Below are 15,369 nucleotides of genomic sequence, written 5' to 3' on the forward strand. Positions count from 1 at the left end.
ATTGGAACCTCTATGCCAGGACCTTCCTCTTTACAGACGGACCAGGCCTCTGTTCCCACAGAACCGCAATGGTCCACAGCATTTATAAAGGGTTTGGATAAGCTAAACCAGTTACTTGAATCCCCAAACATCCCGCCTGCTAAAAGAAAGCGTCCTAGGTCTGATAATACCCTTATGGTCCTTTCAGACTCTGAGGAGGTTTCAGAGGAAGAAGGGGAAATTAATTCTGATCCTGACCAGGTTCAACCTTTGGGTCAGGACGAAAGTTCTAAAAGCCAATTTAATAATGATTTAGTTTTAGCAGTTAGACAAGCTTCGGACCTCCCAGAACCGGAGGATCCTACTCCTAGAGACAGAAGTCACTTTAGGAAGGCCAAAAGAAAGGCAATCCGTTTTCCACCTTCAGTAGAGCTTAAGGATATTGCTGAAGGAGCCTGGAAACAGCCTGATAAAAGGTTCTCTGTACCCAAAAGATTCTCCTCCCTGTATCCGTTACAGGAGGAAGATGTGGCCCGCTGGGAGTCTATTCCAAAGGTCGATATTCCAATAGCCCGATTGGCCAAACACACTTTACTCCCGACCCCGGGTTCAGCATCCCTGCAGGATGTCAATGATCGTAGGGTAGAATCTCAGCTGAAATCTATATTTGCAGCTGCGGGTTCTTCCTTTAGACCCACATTTGCTTCAGCTTGGGTTGCTAGAGCCATGGAAACATGGGCGCAGACCAGTTAGCAGAGGCCTTACAGGTCTCTGACTTACTTCCCCTGGCTTTGCATTTAAAGGAGGCATCGGGGTACCTTTATGAGGCGGCCCAAAACACAGCAGCTGTTTCATCTTCTATTCAGACTGCATCTATTTTCTTGGGAAGGAGATGCGGAATCAAAAAAGTCAGTGGAAACTATTCCTTTTTCTGCAGCAGGTTTGTTTGGCCCGGAATTGGATACCCTGATCTCACAGGCAACGGGGGGCAAAAGCACTTCCTTGCCGGTATTCCCTAGTAGGAGCCGTAACCCTCGGGTCAGCTCCTTTCGGGGGGCTTTCTTGCCTAGGGGTCAGTCCTTTAGAGTCAGGCAGCCCAATTCTCGAGGCTCCTCTGCCAAGGGGAGATCCTCGTTTGCAGGTAGGCGTTCTACTGCCAAGACCCAGGAGAGGCCTGCGTCCTGACGACCACTCTGTTCTTTTGGAGAGGGCGCCAGTGGGGGACGTCTGTCATTGTTTCAGGAGCAATGGGCAGCGTCCTCTCAAGATCCTTGGATTCGGGGCATTATATCAGAGGGGTACAGGATAGACCTGCTGGGCACGGCTCCACATCGTTTCTTCTTAACCCCGTTACCCCGAGATCCATCAAGACACCAGGCAATACAGGATTGTGTCGCCTCTCTTCTTTCTCAAAGAGTTATCTGCAGGGTCCCAAACTACCAGAAAGGACAGAGCTTCTATTCAAACCTGTTGCTTGTCAAGAAGCCGGACGGCTCCTTTCTTCCCATCTTAAACTTAATGGGCCTCAATGTGCACTTAAGGGTGGACAAGTTTCGGATGGAATCCCCGAGGTCAGTGATAAACGGCTTAGAGAAGGATCAGTTTTTGGCGTCCATAGATATAAAGGACGCTTACCTCCACGTTCCCATTTGGATCCACCATCAATCTCTCCTAAGATTCACAGTGGGATCCTACCACTATCCGTTTTGGGCCCTCCCATTCGGCCTCTCCACAGCGCCGAGGGTTTTTACGAAGATCATGTCAGTGATGGCAGCATGTCTTCACCTACAGGGAGTTCAGGTAGTACCTTATTTGGACGACCCGCTTATCAAATCTTCCTCGGAGACTGGCTTACGTCATCACTTATTCCTCTCCTTGGCAGTTCTCGAGGGCCATGGATGGCTAATAAACTTAAGGAAATCTCAGATGGTTCCGTGTCAACGCATGGTTTTCTTAGGGCTCATTATGGACACCAGGCAGCAAAAGGTATTCCTGCCCGTCGAGAAGATCAGTTCTATTCAGAGTGTAACAACTCAGGTCTTGCCTTCTCCCAGCCCCTCAATGCACTTGTGCATGCAGCTGCTGGGTGAGATGGTGGCCTCCTTCGAGACCATTCCATTCGGTCAAGCTCATTCCCGATGTTTTCAGTGGGATCTATTGACGAAATGGTCAGGATCCCACCTACGCTTGGATCTCCAGAAAATATCTCTATCTCCGGGGACGATAGAATCGCTCCAGTGGTGGCTAGTCCTGGATCACTTGAGGGTGGGCAGGTCCTTCGCTCCATGCTCATGGATCATAGCTACGACAGGCGCCAGCCTAAAAGGTTGGGGGGTGGTAATCTTGCACCTCCGACTCCAAGGACTTTGGTCGGTTCAGGAAGCAGCCTTATCTATAAATGTGCTGGAGTTGAAGGCTATTCTTTTAGCCCTCCAGGGGGCCCAGTCCCTCCTCCAGAGCCACCCTGTCAGAGTCCAGTTCGACAATGCTACAGCCGTGGCATATGTCAACAGGCAGGGAGGAACCAAGAGTGTAGCTGCAATGAAGATTGCTGCTCAAATTTTGGTTTGGGCAGAACAATATGTCCCTGCAATCTCCGCAGTTTACATTCCAGGAATAAGAAATTGGGAGGCCGACTACTTAAGTCGAAACCAAACGATGCCGGGAGAGTGATCACTCCATCCGGAAGTTTTCCAGTCTCTGGTTCAGAGGTGGGGTCTTCCGGACATAGATCTCATGGCCTCCAGACACAACAGAAGGGTTCACAGGTTCTGCACAAGGGCAAGAGACCCCTTAGCGGTAGCAGTGGACGTTATGACAATGTCATGGGAGTTCAGGTTGGGATACCCATTTCCTCCGATTCCCATGCTTCCTCGCGTACTCAGACGAGTAAGGCAGGGGGTCTGCCAGTAATTCTGATAGCTCCCTCATGGCCGCGCCGAGTCTGGTACGCGGACATAATCTCTATGGCGGAAGGACAGGGAATTCCTCTTCCGTCACGAGACGACCTGCTTCTGCAAGGTCCCTTCCGTCACCAGAATTTACCTCAGCTCAGTTTAACGGCATGGCTGTTGAAGCCAGCCTCTGGAAGGCTAGAGGTTTTTCCCCCAGAGTAGTAGACACTATGATGCGAGCCAGAAAGCCAGTTTCAGCTCGCATCTATCACCGGATTCGGAGAGCCTATATCAGATGGTGCGAAAATAGGACATGTCCCTCATCCTGCTTTCGTCTCCCTCGCTTGTTGGCTTTCCTTCAGGATGGCCTGGAGGCAGGGCTTCGGTTAGGTTCCCTAAAAGTTCAGGTATCGGCTCTTTCAGTGTTTTTTTCATCTGAAACTAGCAGATTTACCAGATATTAGGACTTTCCTTCAGGGAGTCTTACATATTCAACCTCCCTATGTTCCGCCTACAGCACCATGGGATCTCAACCTGGTGCTGGATATGCTTAAAGGGCCTCCCTTTGAGCCATTACTTGGTGCAGATTTAAAGTGGTTGACCTGGAAGGTCCTCTTTCTTTTGGCTATTGCATCTGCACGTAGGGTTTCGGAATTAGGAGCTTTGTCTTGTCGGGAACCATATCTGGTTTTCCACGAGGACAGAGCGGTGTTAAGAACCCTCCCTTCCTTCGTTCCAAAGGTAGTTTCGGCTTTTCATCTGAACCAAGAAATTGTAGTTCTGGTCTTCTCATCTACTTCCCAGTCGGATCAGCAGTCTATGGAAAAGTTAGATGTGGTTAGGGCTCTCCGCATTTATGTCAAAAGAACTTCTCAGATTAGACGAACCGATTCCCTGTTTGTTCTTTATGATGCTAATAAGAGGGGCTGGCCAGCCTCGAAACAGTCCATTGTAAGATGGATTACGGCAACCATTAAACAAGCTTACATAAAGGCTAACCGTCCTGTGCCGGAGAGACTTACGGCCCATTCCACCAGATTGGTAGGGGCGTCGTGGGCAGCGAGAAATGGGGCTTCTGCAGACCAGCTTTGCAGGGCAGCCACCTGGTCCTCTGTTCATACATTTACAAAATTTTACCAGTTTAATGTATTTGCATCAGCGGATGCAAATTTCGCTCGTAGTGCTTTACGAGCGGGATTTTCAGAGTAGTCCCATCCTTAGGGGGCTGCTTTAGAACATCCCCATGGTAAGCAGTGTCCCCCAGACTGGATGAAAGAGAAAATAGGATTTATGTACTTACGTTAAATCTGTTTCTCTGATTCCGTCTGGGGGACACTGCGATCCCTCCCTTCTGCCTTTCCTCTGTATCCTCTTGTTTGACTGGCCTTTCCTCCTTGGGCTTTTTAATTAACTGAACAAGAGGGGGCAGGGGGATTGTAGAGGGGAGGGGTCTGTCGGCAGTACTAAAGTTAACTAGTTAGGTGCCAACTCCCCAAGCTCCCTCCCACAACCCATGGTAAGCAGTGTCCCCCAGATGGAATCAGAGAAACGGATTTAACGTAAGTACATAAATCCTCTTTTACAGCAGATCAAATAGTAAAAAAAATGAGGTCCATCAAAGTGATCATACAATACCAAACAGATGTAACATTAGCGAGGCAATATGAATAAAATATTTGTACGCAACAATTTAGCGATACAGTGTTTCCATAAACAAAACGACCAGCTGTTGTAGTTGTCAAACTGAATAAAATCTTTTCCCCAATAGTAATATATTATACCGGGAGCCCCTGGAGAGCACAATGTGTTGTTGTTTTAAAATAATAGATTTATATTTAAATTGTTTCCTATGCGGTATGTACTGAATATATTGTGTCACATTGATGTTCAGTCTCATCCGAGAACCATTCAGCAGCTGAAATACAATACTCCTGTTTATGGCGGAATATAGTGATGTAATAAGTCTGCACGTTCTGCTGGTTTGTTCTTTATATTATCAGCATTTCTGTTATTTACAGTCCTTCCAGGTGTATTCTGTATTTCATGAACACAAGACATTGGTGTTTTTAGAAAAAATGATATAGATATATAGATAGATAGATAGATATTTTAATATGAAAAAAAAAAATCCATTAATAATTGTCAATTAAACATAAGAAGAAACCCTGAAAGCTGTAGACTCTGCTTCTAATTCATACATACCTCTGTTTTGAATATACATTTGATGACGTCCTCCATAGTTCTAGTCACAGTACAGTCTCATTATAAACTCTTTGTAAATTCATATTTTACATTGTTGTTACTGATGTTCTTGTAGGTCCAAAACTTTATAAGGAGCCGAGCAGCAAGTCCAATAAACCAATTATACACAACGCTATATCCCACTGCTGCCTTGCTGGGAAGGTAAACGAATCCGTGAAGAATTCAACCTTGGATGTAAGTGATATAGATTTATATATATATATGTATGTGTGCCTAAGGGGAAAGTGCCGACCTGACTCCTGTCTTTATGTCCTTCTATACAGGATCTAGAAAGGAGCGATTCCAACCACTTCCTCATCCTCTTCCGTGACGCTGGCTGCCAGTTCCGTGCACTTTATTCCTATTTCCCGGACTCGGAAGAAATCTGTAAACTGACCGGAACGGGTCCTAAAAGCATCAACAAGAAAATGATCGATAAACTTTACAAGTACAGTTCAGACAGAAAACAGTTTACCGTCATCCCCGCCAAAACCATGTCGGTCAGCGTTGATGCCATAACCATCCATAACCACTTGTGGCAAGCCAAGCGGCCCGCGTTGCCAAAGAAGAGTCCACTGAACAAGTGACGCTCAGCGAGGAGATGCGACTATTTACGCTGGTTTTACAGAAAATGTTTCCGCCTTTTCCCCGTGGATACAGCGCAGCACTTTGAATGTTTTCTTTTATTTTTGGTTCTTTTTTTTTTTTTTTTCCTGTTATTTTCTTTCATCCAAAGGGAATTTTAATGAGCGTTTTACACAGACAATGAAATAATGATCATAGCTGTTGTAGATCCATATAACTCGTCACCAAACAGTCTCATCAAAGCAAGTGTTCATTTTTTATAATTATTATTATTATTCTTCAACTTCACCTTCCCAGGAATGAATGAGTGATGTCTGCCGTGAAAAGCAAAGCTGACTTTCCTCTTTCTGTAGGAGGGGTACGCTGCATGCTGCAACGTTTTACCAAGTGGATTTCCGTTTACTTGAAGTGCTCCTAATCCTGTACAATCCCCCATGAGTCCAGTGGCCGGAAGTTGCCTGAACCAATATCCAGCAGCCGGAATAGAACATCTAGAAACTGTTGTATTTACTGCTGGCCTTTTAGCTGCTGGTGGGGAAATCGTATCCCCAAAAACAAGTCTGACTGACGTATAGGAATCGTACACTAAAATAAATGTCTGTTCCGGAATAGAAGGAATATTCATCTGACCATCATTTTATTTAAGCTTCATTTTCAGGTACCCGGCGGTACAGTGGTATTTGCTGCAGACTGTATGGTATAGAAGATGCGTTTCACTCTCGGCACGGTACTCCTTCCTACATACATTATGATGGTGCACTTACAGAGAACTAATCGGTCCTTTTTAATGGTTTTATGATGTTGACATGTAATCTTATTTGTTGCTGTGTTCTCAACAAGAAAGCACACGTTAGAAAAGAGAGTGTGCGCCTTTGACCTTATTTTTTGGGGGGTGACTATATTCTAAAAAGCGAAAAATTATTTTGCTTTCTCATTAAAAAGGAAATCTGGTTCTCAGTCAAATAACGGAGTTGATGGTTTTCATGCTTACAATCAGGACGGCGTCTTACTGCGTTCCGTCTTTCAATGCAAGCAAACACTAAATGCTTTCTTAGTTATTTTATTTAATGCACTTTGGACATTTTTCTTTTCTGTACAATTTCACTAAACATGATGTGAATTCCATTGTTATGTTACACTTTAAATTAAAGCTTTCACCAGAAATATTTAATATATTTTTTTGAGAGTATTACCTTTTTGGTTTGTAAATGTTTGAAGTATTACTTGAATGAAGCTGGTACTGAAGAAGACACTTAATTACTTTACAGCAGGCTTCCTCAACCCGTGGCTGGCAGGGCAAGCTTAAGCCACCGGCTGCCACAGCCGGCTTAAATATTAAATGGTTCTATTATATTGTACTGTCCAGGCAGAGAGCAGGTTGGCTGTAGGTAAATCTCCGGCCTCTCTGCGTAGTAACATGGAGATTGCTGCAGTTCTGTATATACTTGTTCATGTTTCTGTATATAACCGAAAGCTTTATAAGTCTACAGTGCAGAAATACATTTTGTTATCATGCTTCTCCCATGCCTGTGTCCCCCACCCCTCACCGTGGATATTTAATTCCATATTTATTTTATGAAAGCACTGAAATTAAATAAAATTAAATAATGTATCTAGTTCCATTTTTTTTCTTTCTTTATGTCTACATTTTATGTCCTCATCTGTAGATACTGTAACAGCCAGATCTACTTTGTTGTGTGTTAGTTTATTTTCCTCCCCCATTCATTAAATCGTGTGCGTTTAATTCATCACATCTGTTCTATGTGTGGGTGTGAAATGCGTCGTCACCTCTCCAATGCAAATTATTTAAAGTGTTTTTTCCCCTTCTCTGGTGGCCTTAAGTGTAGCTCCCTCCCTGGTCTGATACTTTATTTTGTGTGTGAGGGGGCTCTGCAGGAGAAGGGGCCACACACATAAATGACAGCCAATCCGGAGCATTCTATCCTTCCATCTCTACGGCAACAAGTCCATCACACGGATGGACGGACTCCAACCATTGTTCTAGTTTGGGAAAATGAATGTTTGATGTTTTGTTGGTTATTCTGCTGCAGAGGAGAATTATTTCATACATCCTACTAAAACTCTGTGCAATGGAAGCTGTTATATGTGGAGTAATTGTGTGGTATCAAAAGAGAAAATAGGGCCTAAAATGTACTTCTTGCAGGCACTACATACGTTTTGTGAAGAGTAAAAATATCTTTGATCAGATCATCTACTTCATTTGCTTTTAAACTGTTACAGATGCATATTGTTTTGCTATACATTTGGAGCAAACCAAAATATTGCATTTCAGTTTATTAATCCAGGGTAGTTACACTTGTGTGTCCTTTGTTCTGCATCTTTCATGAATCTCCTCTGCTATAACTTATCATAAACATAATGTGTGTGGTAGTTCTCAACCCTTTGTAAGATAGTAATAGTCATTAACGATGGACCACCTTCCTGTGTTGTGGTTGTTTTGGGTAATATTAGTTCTGTATGAGTTAGGCCGTATACATTGTAAGTCTGCGGTATGAAAGGAAGAAACTTATTTGCAATAGTAATATTCAAAATGAATTGTATATTTAGTCTCCTATCCTGCCATGGGCGAGATATTGACATGTCTGCACTTTATTTCATTAGAACACAAGAACCCCCTCACATGCTGCAATGTACTGAAGGTAAGAGCTTCATACAGCAAATGTAAGAAGTAAATACTAAACGAGTGAAGTATATTTTCATAATGGTCGTTTTCCATTATCTGACCTAACAAACCAAACCGTTCTCTATCAAATGTCACTTCTGGTTCCTAAAGCCCACAAATCCCTACAATATTGCTGGTAGTCACTGTCATTCATTTCTTGAAAAGTGTATTTAGGATTTTGGTGAACAAACACTTATTATTTATTTTAAATATTGAAGGAGAGGAGGAGTTATGTTATAAATAATAATAATAATACGTCTTCTTTGTGGCCTTTTTGGCATTAATTCTACTCAGTTGTGCTTGCCTGGTAACCGGGCATGTCACATGTGCCATGTCCTGCCATTCTGTCAGGGAACCTTGGGGTGAAGTTTCTTGTTGCCGAGTGCTGCCATATTTGTGTGAAAGTCAGTCCCACAGCCTTAGTCTCTGACCTTTAATATAGCAGGATTATTTTTCCATTTTTTTGTCAGTGTATATAGGAGCTGAGATTACAAAAATAAGTTTATCCAGTATAAAGCTGGTGACACGTGAGCGATATCTCCTGCGTCCCTTTCCATTCTCCATGTTCAATGTAAACACATTTCGGTGCATTACTGAAAAGCCCACTTTCTTTCTCTTTAAAGCATGAGACACACAGCAGGTCCATCAGCACAGAGTATTTCAGCTGAACCACCCCTTCTTGTAAATAAGTATTAAAGGGGACGGACTATTAGAACAGCTAATTAAGAAAATTAACAATCTGATTTTCCTTCCAAACTAGTGCAGAAAGGATCATGCTGTCAAACGCATCTCTTCATGAAACAAAGTTTCATGCATCAAAAAGTGGAATGTTGTTTAATGCATGTTGTCATGTTTCTTATGAAATCCCTGACCCTTGGTATCACTGATACAGTGATATAAATGCATCTATGTTTTAGTTGCATTTGTTGGTTTTAAATTCATCTCTTGACATGGGATCTGCAGCTTGTTTAAGAGAATGTTTTGCAAACTTAACAGTATTTGCAAATAGCTTTTTATTTATTTTCTTTAAACCAGTGTTAAATCATTTGTACCATTGATTTCTATATACCTGTAATCTGAAACACTGCAGTAAAATATTAACCAGTCCAGGAGATAACTGATCTTGTCCGTACATGAAACTGGAGATGCTTCATCAGTTGCTGTCTGTAGTCACAGCAGAGGGGGGTACAACATTCTGATCTGTACACTGTAGCTTCCCTCTTTCACTCAGTGCCCTCTGTAACCGGTTTACAATATGCTGATTAAGTAGAACACTGTCAGCATATTGTGTTTCTACCTAAACAAAGAATTCTAGTTACGCTGTTTATGTCTTTAAATATGTTTGTTAATATTTGTTTTTGTTTTTTTCTCATTTTCTCTGTAAACTGAACTGGAGCCGCCGTTCTAAGCTTGTTTTACTTAAGACGGTCAGATAGTGTCTCTAGAAGAATAAGGAAGTCATTGTTTATGCCATGTACATAGATCTTCAGTAATGTTATGGATACAATTAGAACAGATTTGGGAAGGTGGAGAGTAAGGGGGTGGGGTAGGTTGTGTTGAGGAGAGGATGGAAAATGAGGCAAGAACATTCTCAGATATTCTTCATCCGGATGAGATGGTACCAACCATTCCTGGAGTTTATGAAAAGAGTGCGACAAACCCCGAGAGCGCCACAGCCCGGGACTAGGTTGTGGGGGGATCAGAAGGCTAGACTTAAGCTTATATTTATTGGTACCTTCAACAAATTCAGTGTTTAAACATTAAAAAATTTGCTGTACTGCCCCCAGCTCAAATTATGCCACACACTAGTGTCCCTATATCATATTATGGTATATAGTAGTGCCCACAGTACAGGGAAGGATGGTTAAAAGTAATTGTACACTGCGTACGAGAAAATATATCAACATAACTAGTAACCTGTGTTCTGATCTCCTACTGCGCGGCTGAGGAGGGAGCTGCCGCTGTCCGGCGGTGTTCTGAGATGTGCGCACCCGCCGGGAGCCGGGGAGAGATGGTAGAAGGAGACGAGGAGTTACGGATTCATGCAAAGGTCAGGGCAACAGGCGAGGTCCAAAATACAGGCAAGGGTCACAACTGTCGATCAATCAAGGTCAGCAGCCAACTCAGACTGTAAACGCTATAACCGGCAGGGAGGCTAAGCCCTCTCTGCCTTAAATACTAAATGCAGCCAATCAGGAACCAGGATAGAATATCACATGATTAGCCCCAGGTGCTGCTTAATAAATACTATAAAAAGCTCACTAGCCCGCAGACTTGATTATAACTAATGCACACGCGCCCAGCTGCCATGTGTTGCCGGGATGCGGCGCTGATTAGAAGGCGTCCTGGCCTTTGCCATGGTGATGGCCGGGACTCCAGAGGGAGGAAGTGAAGTTCTGGCTGTTGCTACGACAGCCGGGACGCAGCCTGTGGAAGCCGCGGATCGTTACATCATGTCCCTCGCTACATTGGTCCATTTCCCATAGAGCGAGTCATCAATCCAGCAGCTTTCAAACTCCAATTCCTGCGAAACCCAAGCTCCTTCCACATATCCTTGTTGAAGCCGTTGATCGTGAATGGGTTTCATTCTACACTCCCAAGACTCCCAGGGGGAAATCAATTGGATGCGTTACTCGTGAGCTGCGAGCAAAACTCAGCGTTGAAATTATCGTACTAACTGAAATAGTGCGCAGGCCGCGTTACTTTCACGAGTAACTTGGTCAATTGAATCTGCCCCCTAAAATCCAAACGGAGTGAGGAGTGGAAGTAGAAAAGATGCTCAATTCACGCATTCATCATCTTATCGATAAGAGAGGTCACGGTCCAGAAGAACGAGCCACTGATGTATATGCTCCACGCTTGGCCGTATCTTCCATGCAAGATTCCCTTTGAAGCCAAAGAGAGATGTCCAGGGTCCACCCACAAAAGGGGAAGGGGGGGTACTAATGTCATGCATTGGGATGTTACCCCTCCGCTGTCCCAGTGGTCCGCAGCCTTTCTGCATCCTCCAGTCCTCGGATAGCAGTTACCATAAAAGGATTTCCAGTGCAATGTTGATTACTGAGACACCAAACCTGGTTTCTAGCAGTCTACTCAGTTCCAGCATTACGATCCTGTTCCAGTTCCAACATTTCGGTTCCATTCAGATTCCCGCTTGCAGCATTCTTATTCCAGAATTCCGATTCTGTTATGGTTCTACTATTCCAGTTCCATTGCGATTCCATTCCATGTCGGTGTTGACATTCCTGGTTCAGTATGCTGGTTTCAGGTCCAGTGTTCCGGTTCCATTCCAGATACAGCACGCCGGATCCGTTCCGACTACAACATTACGCTTTCGCTCTGGCTCCAGTGTTCCGGCTCTGTTCTGGAATTCCAGTTATGTTGCAGCTCCAGCTTTTCCGTTCCTGGTCTTGGCATTCAGGTTCTGTTCCAGGTCTGGCAATCGGATCTGTTCCATTCCGGGTCTGGTCAGGTGTTCCGTTCCAGCATTCCGATTATGGTGCAGCTCCAGCTTTTCTGTTTTGGGTCTGGTCAGGTGTTCCCGACATGCGGGTACCGTTCCAGTATTTGGTTATTATTATCGTTTATTTGTAGGGCGCCACAAGGTTTCCGCAGCGCCGGTTAGGTCCAGTTACGGCTCCGTTCTGGCATTCCGGATCCGTTAGTTCCGGAACTCGTTCTGGATCCATTCGTTCCGGAATTAGGGAACCCTGGACCCGGGAATTTCCGGGTCCAGGGTTCCGTTCCGGAATTCCGGGAATTTTTCCCCGGAATGAGTTCCGGATCCCTGGGTCCAGGGTTCCGGCATTCCGTTTCTGTTATGTTTCTACCATTCCGGTTCAAGCATTCTGGTTCCAGAATTCCGATTCTGTTCTTGTGTTACTGTTCCAGTTCCAGCATTCCATACTGTTCTGGTTCCAGCTAAAGCCATCTGTTGTGTTCCGTTCCAGCATTCTGGTTCAGTTCCGGCTACAGCATTTATTCCGGCTCCAGCGTTTCAGCTAAAGCGTTCTGGTTATGTTCCGGTTCCAGCTTTCTGGATCTGTTTTGGTTCCAGTGTTCCGGTTTTCCGGTTCTGTTTTAGCTCCAGTTCCAACATCCCGCACCGTTCCGTACTGTTCCTTTCCAGGTCCAGTATTCCGGCTACAGCATTCTGGTTTTGTTTCGGGTCCAGAATTCTGGTTCCTACATTTTGGTTCTGTTCCGGCTTAAGCGTTGTAGTTATGTTCCGGATCCAGCATTTCAGTTCTGTGCCAGCTACAGCATTCTGGGTCCGTTTAAACTACAGCATTCTGGGTGTGTTCTGGCTCCAACATTCAGTTTGCGTTCCGTGTCTTGAATTCTGGTTTCTGCATTTTGGTTATCTTCCGGCTAAAGCATTCTGCTTCCACCATTCCGTTTCTGTTCCAGGTTCAGCGTTCTGGTTTTCCTGTTCTGTTCTGGGTCCAGCATTCCGGTTCCAGCATGCTGATTCCAGAATCCTGATTCTGTTCTGGTTCTACCATTCCGGTTTCAGCACTCTGGTTCCGTTCCAGTTCCAGCATTCCCTACTGTTCCTTTCCAGGTCCAGAGTTCCGGCTACAGCATTCAAGTTCCGGGTCCAGAATTCCGGTTCCAGCATTTCAATTCTGTTCCGGCTCCAGCGGTCCGTTTCTGTTCCGGCTACAGAATTCAAGTTCTGTTCTGCTAAGTTCCGGCTCCAGATTTACAGTCCCGTTCTGGCAGCAGCAGTCTGGTTCTGTTCCGGCTGCAGTATTTCGGTTCTGTTTTGGGTCCAGCATTCCAGTTCCGTTCCGGCATTTTGGTTATGTCCCGGCTCCAGCATTCCGATTCTGGCTCTAGTGTCCCGGTTCAGTTCTGGTTCCATTGCAATTCTTTTCCGTTTCGGTTTCAATATTCCGGTTCTAGTCCCAGCATTCCGGTTCCGTTCTGGCTCCAGTATTCTGGTTCTGTTCCGGGTCCAGCTTTCCAGTATTCCAGTGCCATTCCTTTACATTTTGGTTTCAACATTCCGGTAGCGTTCCAGTTACAGAATTCCTGTTCTGTTCCAGGTCAAGCGTTCCGGTATTCCTGTTCTATTCTGGCTCCAGCATGCTGATTCCTGAATTCTGATTCTGTTCTGGTTCTACCATTCCGTTTTAGCATTCTGGTTCCGTTCCAGCATTCCCTATTGTTCCTTTCCAGGTCCAGTGTTCCGGCTACAGCATTCAAGTTTCGGGTCCAGAATTCTGGTTCCAGCATTTCAGTTCTGTTCTGGCTACAGCATTCTGGGTATGTTCTGAATACAGTGGTCCGGTTTTGTTCCGGCTCCAGCGGTCCAGTTCTGTTCCGTGTCCAGCTTTCCAGTATTCCAGTGCCATAGCCATTCCTTTACATTTTGGTTTCAATATTCCGGTACCGTTCCAGTTCCAGCATTCCCTACCATTCCGGTTTCAGGCCCAGTGTTCCGACTCCAGCATTTCAGTTGTGTCCGGCTCCAGCATCCTGGTTCCGTTCTGGTTTTACCATTCTGGTACCAGCATTCCAGTTCCGTTGCAATTCCGTTTCATTTTGGTTTCAACATTCTGGTATCGCTCCAATTCCATCATTCCGGTCTCAACATTAATGCTCCAGCATTCTGGTTTCAGCATGCCAGTTCAGTTCCAGCATTTAGTTTCCGGTTTCATTCTGGTACCGTTCCAGTTTCAACATTCTGGTTCCATTCAGGTACCATTCTGATTCCATTCCGGTGTCAACATTAGGGTTAGGGTCAGCATTTCTGTTCCAGTCCGGTCTTCTTTGCTAATTTGATCACCTTCTTGCTACTCTTGACTTCCTGCCTGTCTCCTGTGCCACTCATATTATCTCCCGGACTCTCAGTAACCACCACCTTGTTCCTTCCCTCTGAGACCAGCCAGCTTTGTGCACGTAGCCACCAGTTCAGCTCCGGAGACACCACCCAGTCCCCGGGGGTGACAGGTAACTATGGGGAGATGATGTAACTCTGCTTATAATGAGAACATTATAGAACTATAAAGAGTTTTTCACAGACAAGTGGTCCGAGTCCCTCAAGTATCACCCACTTCATTGGTGCTTGCGTTGGGATTTGGAATCTCTGCTGTTCTGTCATACCGGTTACTATTTCTCCAGTTGTGGAAGAATTGCTGGTTTCAATTAAGTTAATTTGTCCGTCAGGAAGTGCTATCTTCTGGAGACCAAAAGTGGTCTAGATCCCTAGGGATCACTAAGGATCTGAATGCTCAATGGAAAACCCCATCTGTACTTGATGTTTCTGAGCGGCCCCGGAACCTCTGCTGATGAACAGTACGCTGGTCCTTGTGGCTGTTAAAGTCTAATCAATCAGGCGTCTGACTTTATTTTGATAATCTCTTTGTTTTTATAAGTGCTCTAGGGAGCCCAGATGTTCCTGGTTTGGCACAGATTAGTGCCAGAGATATCCCGCTTACAGAGTGCGACCAGGCAAGAAACAAAGGGCAGGAACTAGGCTGCACTGCTTAGATCTGAGCACACTCCAAATCACCTGTCCAAAGAGGCTGGTGAGATTGTCACTGGGCTGATCTGGCCTCCAAAACCGGCTTTTACTAAAGTCGCAGCCTGACGTATGTAATATTCTCTGCTTAGTGCTGCATAATATAATATAATATATGCAGGAGCCCACTGATATTAAGCTAAACATAAAAATAAGCTTTCTGGACATGTAAGATAATGCAGAATTGTGTCCTTTTTCTTTAGTCCCTTCCTGCCAATGTATTCCATTATGTTTCTAAATGACTATGAAGTGTCCACAGGCCTACGCTACGTGTCTGTGTGTTAACCGTGGATCTACTGCCAACAAAAACATCTCAATCTTTATATTTCTGTCAATTCGCAATAGGAATAATCTTAGCAGCACTTTTCTGTTTCAGGTGTTTTTTTTTTTTCGTTTTTCTATTGGTGTATACAGATGCTGTCTCTTTAGCCTATTCATTGCGTGCCTAAAAAGGGTTT

At 44.6% G+C, this 15,369-nt stretch overlaps 1 protein-coding gene across 2 annotated transcripts in view; it reads left to right on the top strand.

Moving 5' to 3' along the window:
- CAMSAP1 (calmodulin regulated spectrin associated protein 1) overlaps positions 1-7,311 on the top strand; it is a 43,298-nt gene extending 35,987 nt beyond the window's left edge. For both annotated transcript variants that reach the window (XM_075185782.1, XM_075185783.1), the window contains 2 exons: positions 5,191-5,309; positions 5,399-7,311. In XM_075185782.1, coding sequence (XP_075041883.1) covers positions 5,191-5,309; positions 5,399-5,701 — 422 coding nt within the window. In that variant the 3' untranslated portion in view covers positions 5,702-7,311. The remainder of the gene's footprint in view (positions 1-5,190; positions 5,310-5,398) is intronic.
- Positions 7,312-15,369: the final 8,058 nt, after the last annotated feature.

This window comes from Mixophyes fleayi, chromosome 9 (genome assembly GCF_038048845.1).
Source record: "Mixophyes fleayi isolate aMixFle1 chromosome 9, aMixFle1.hap1, whole genome shotgun sequence".
Lineage (NCBI taxonomy): Eukaryota > Metazoa > Chordata > Amphibia > Anura > Limnodynastidae > Mixophyes > Mixophyes fleayi.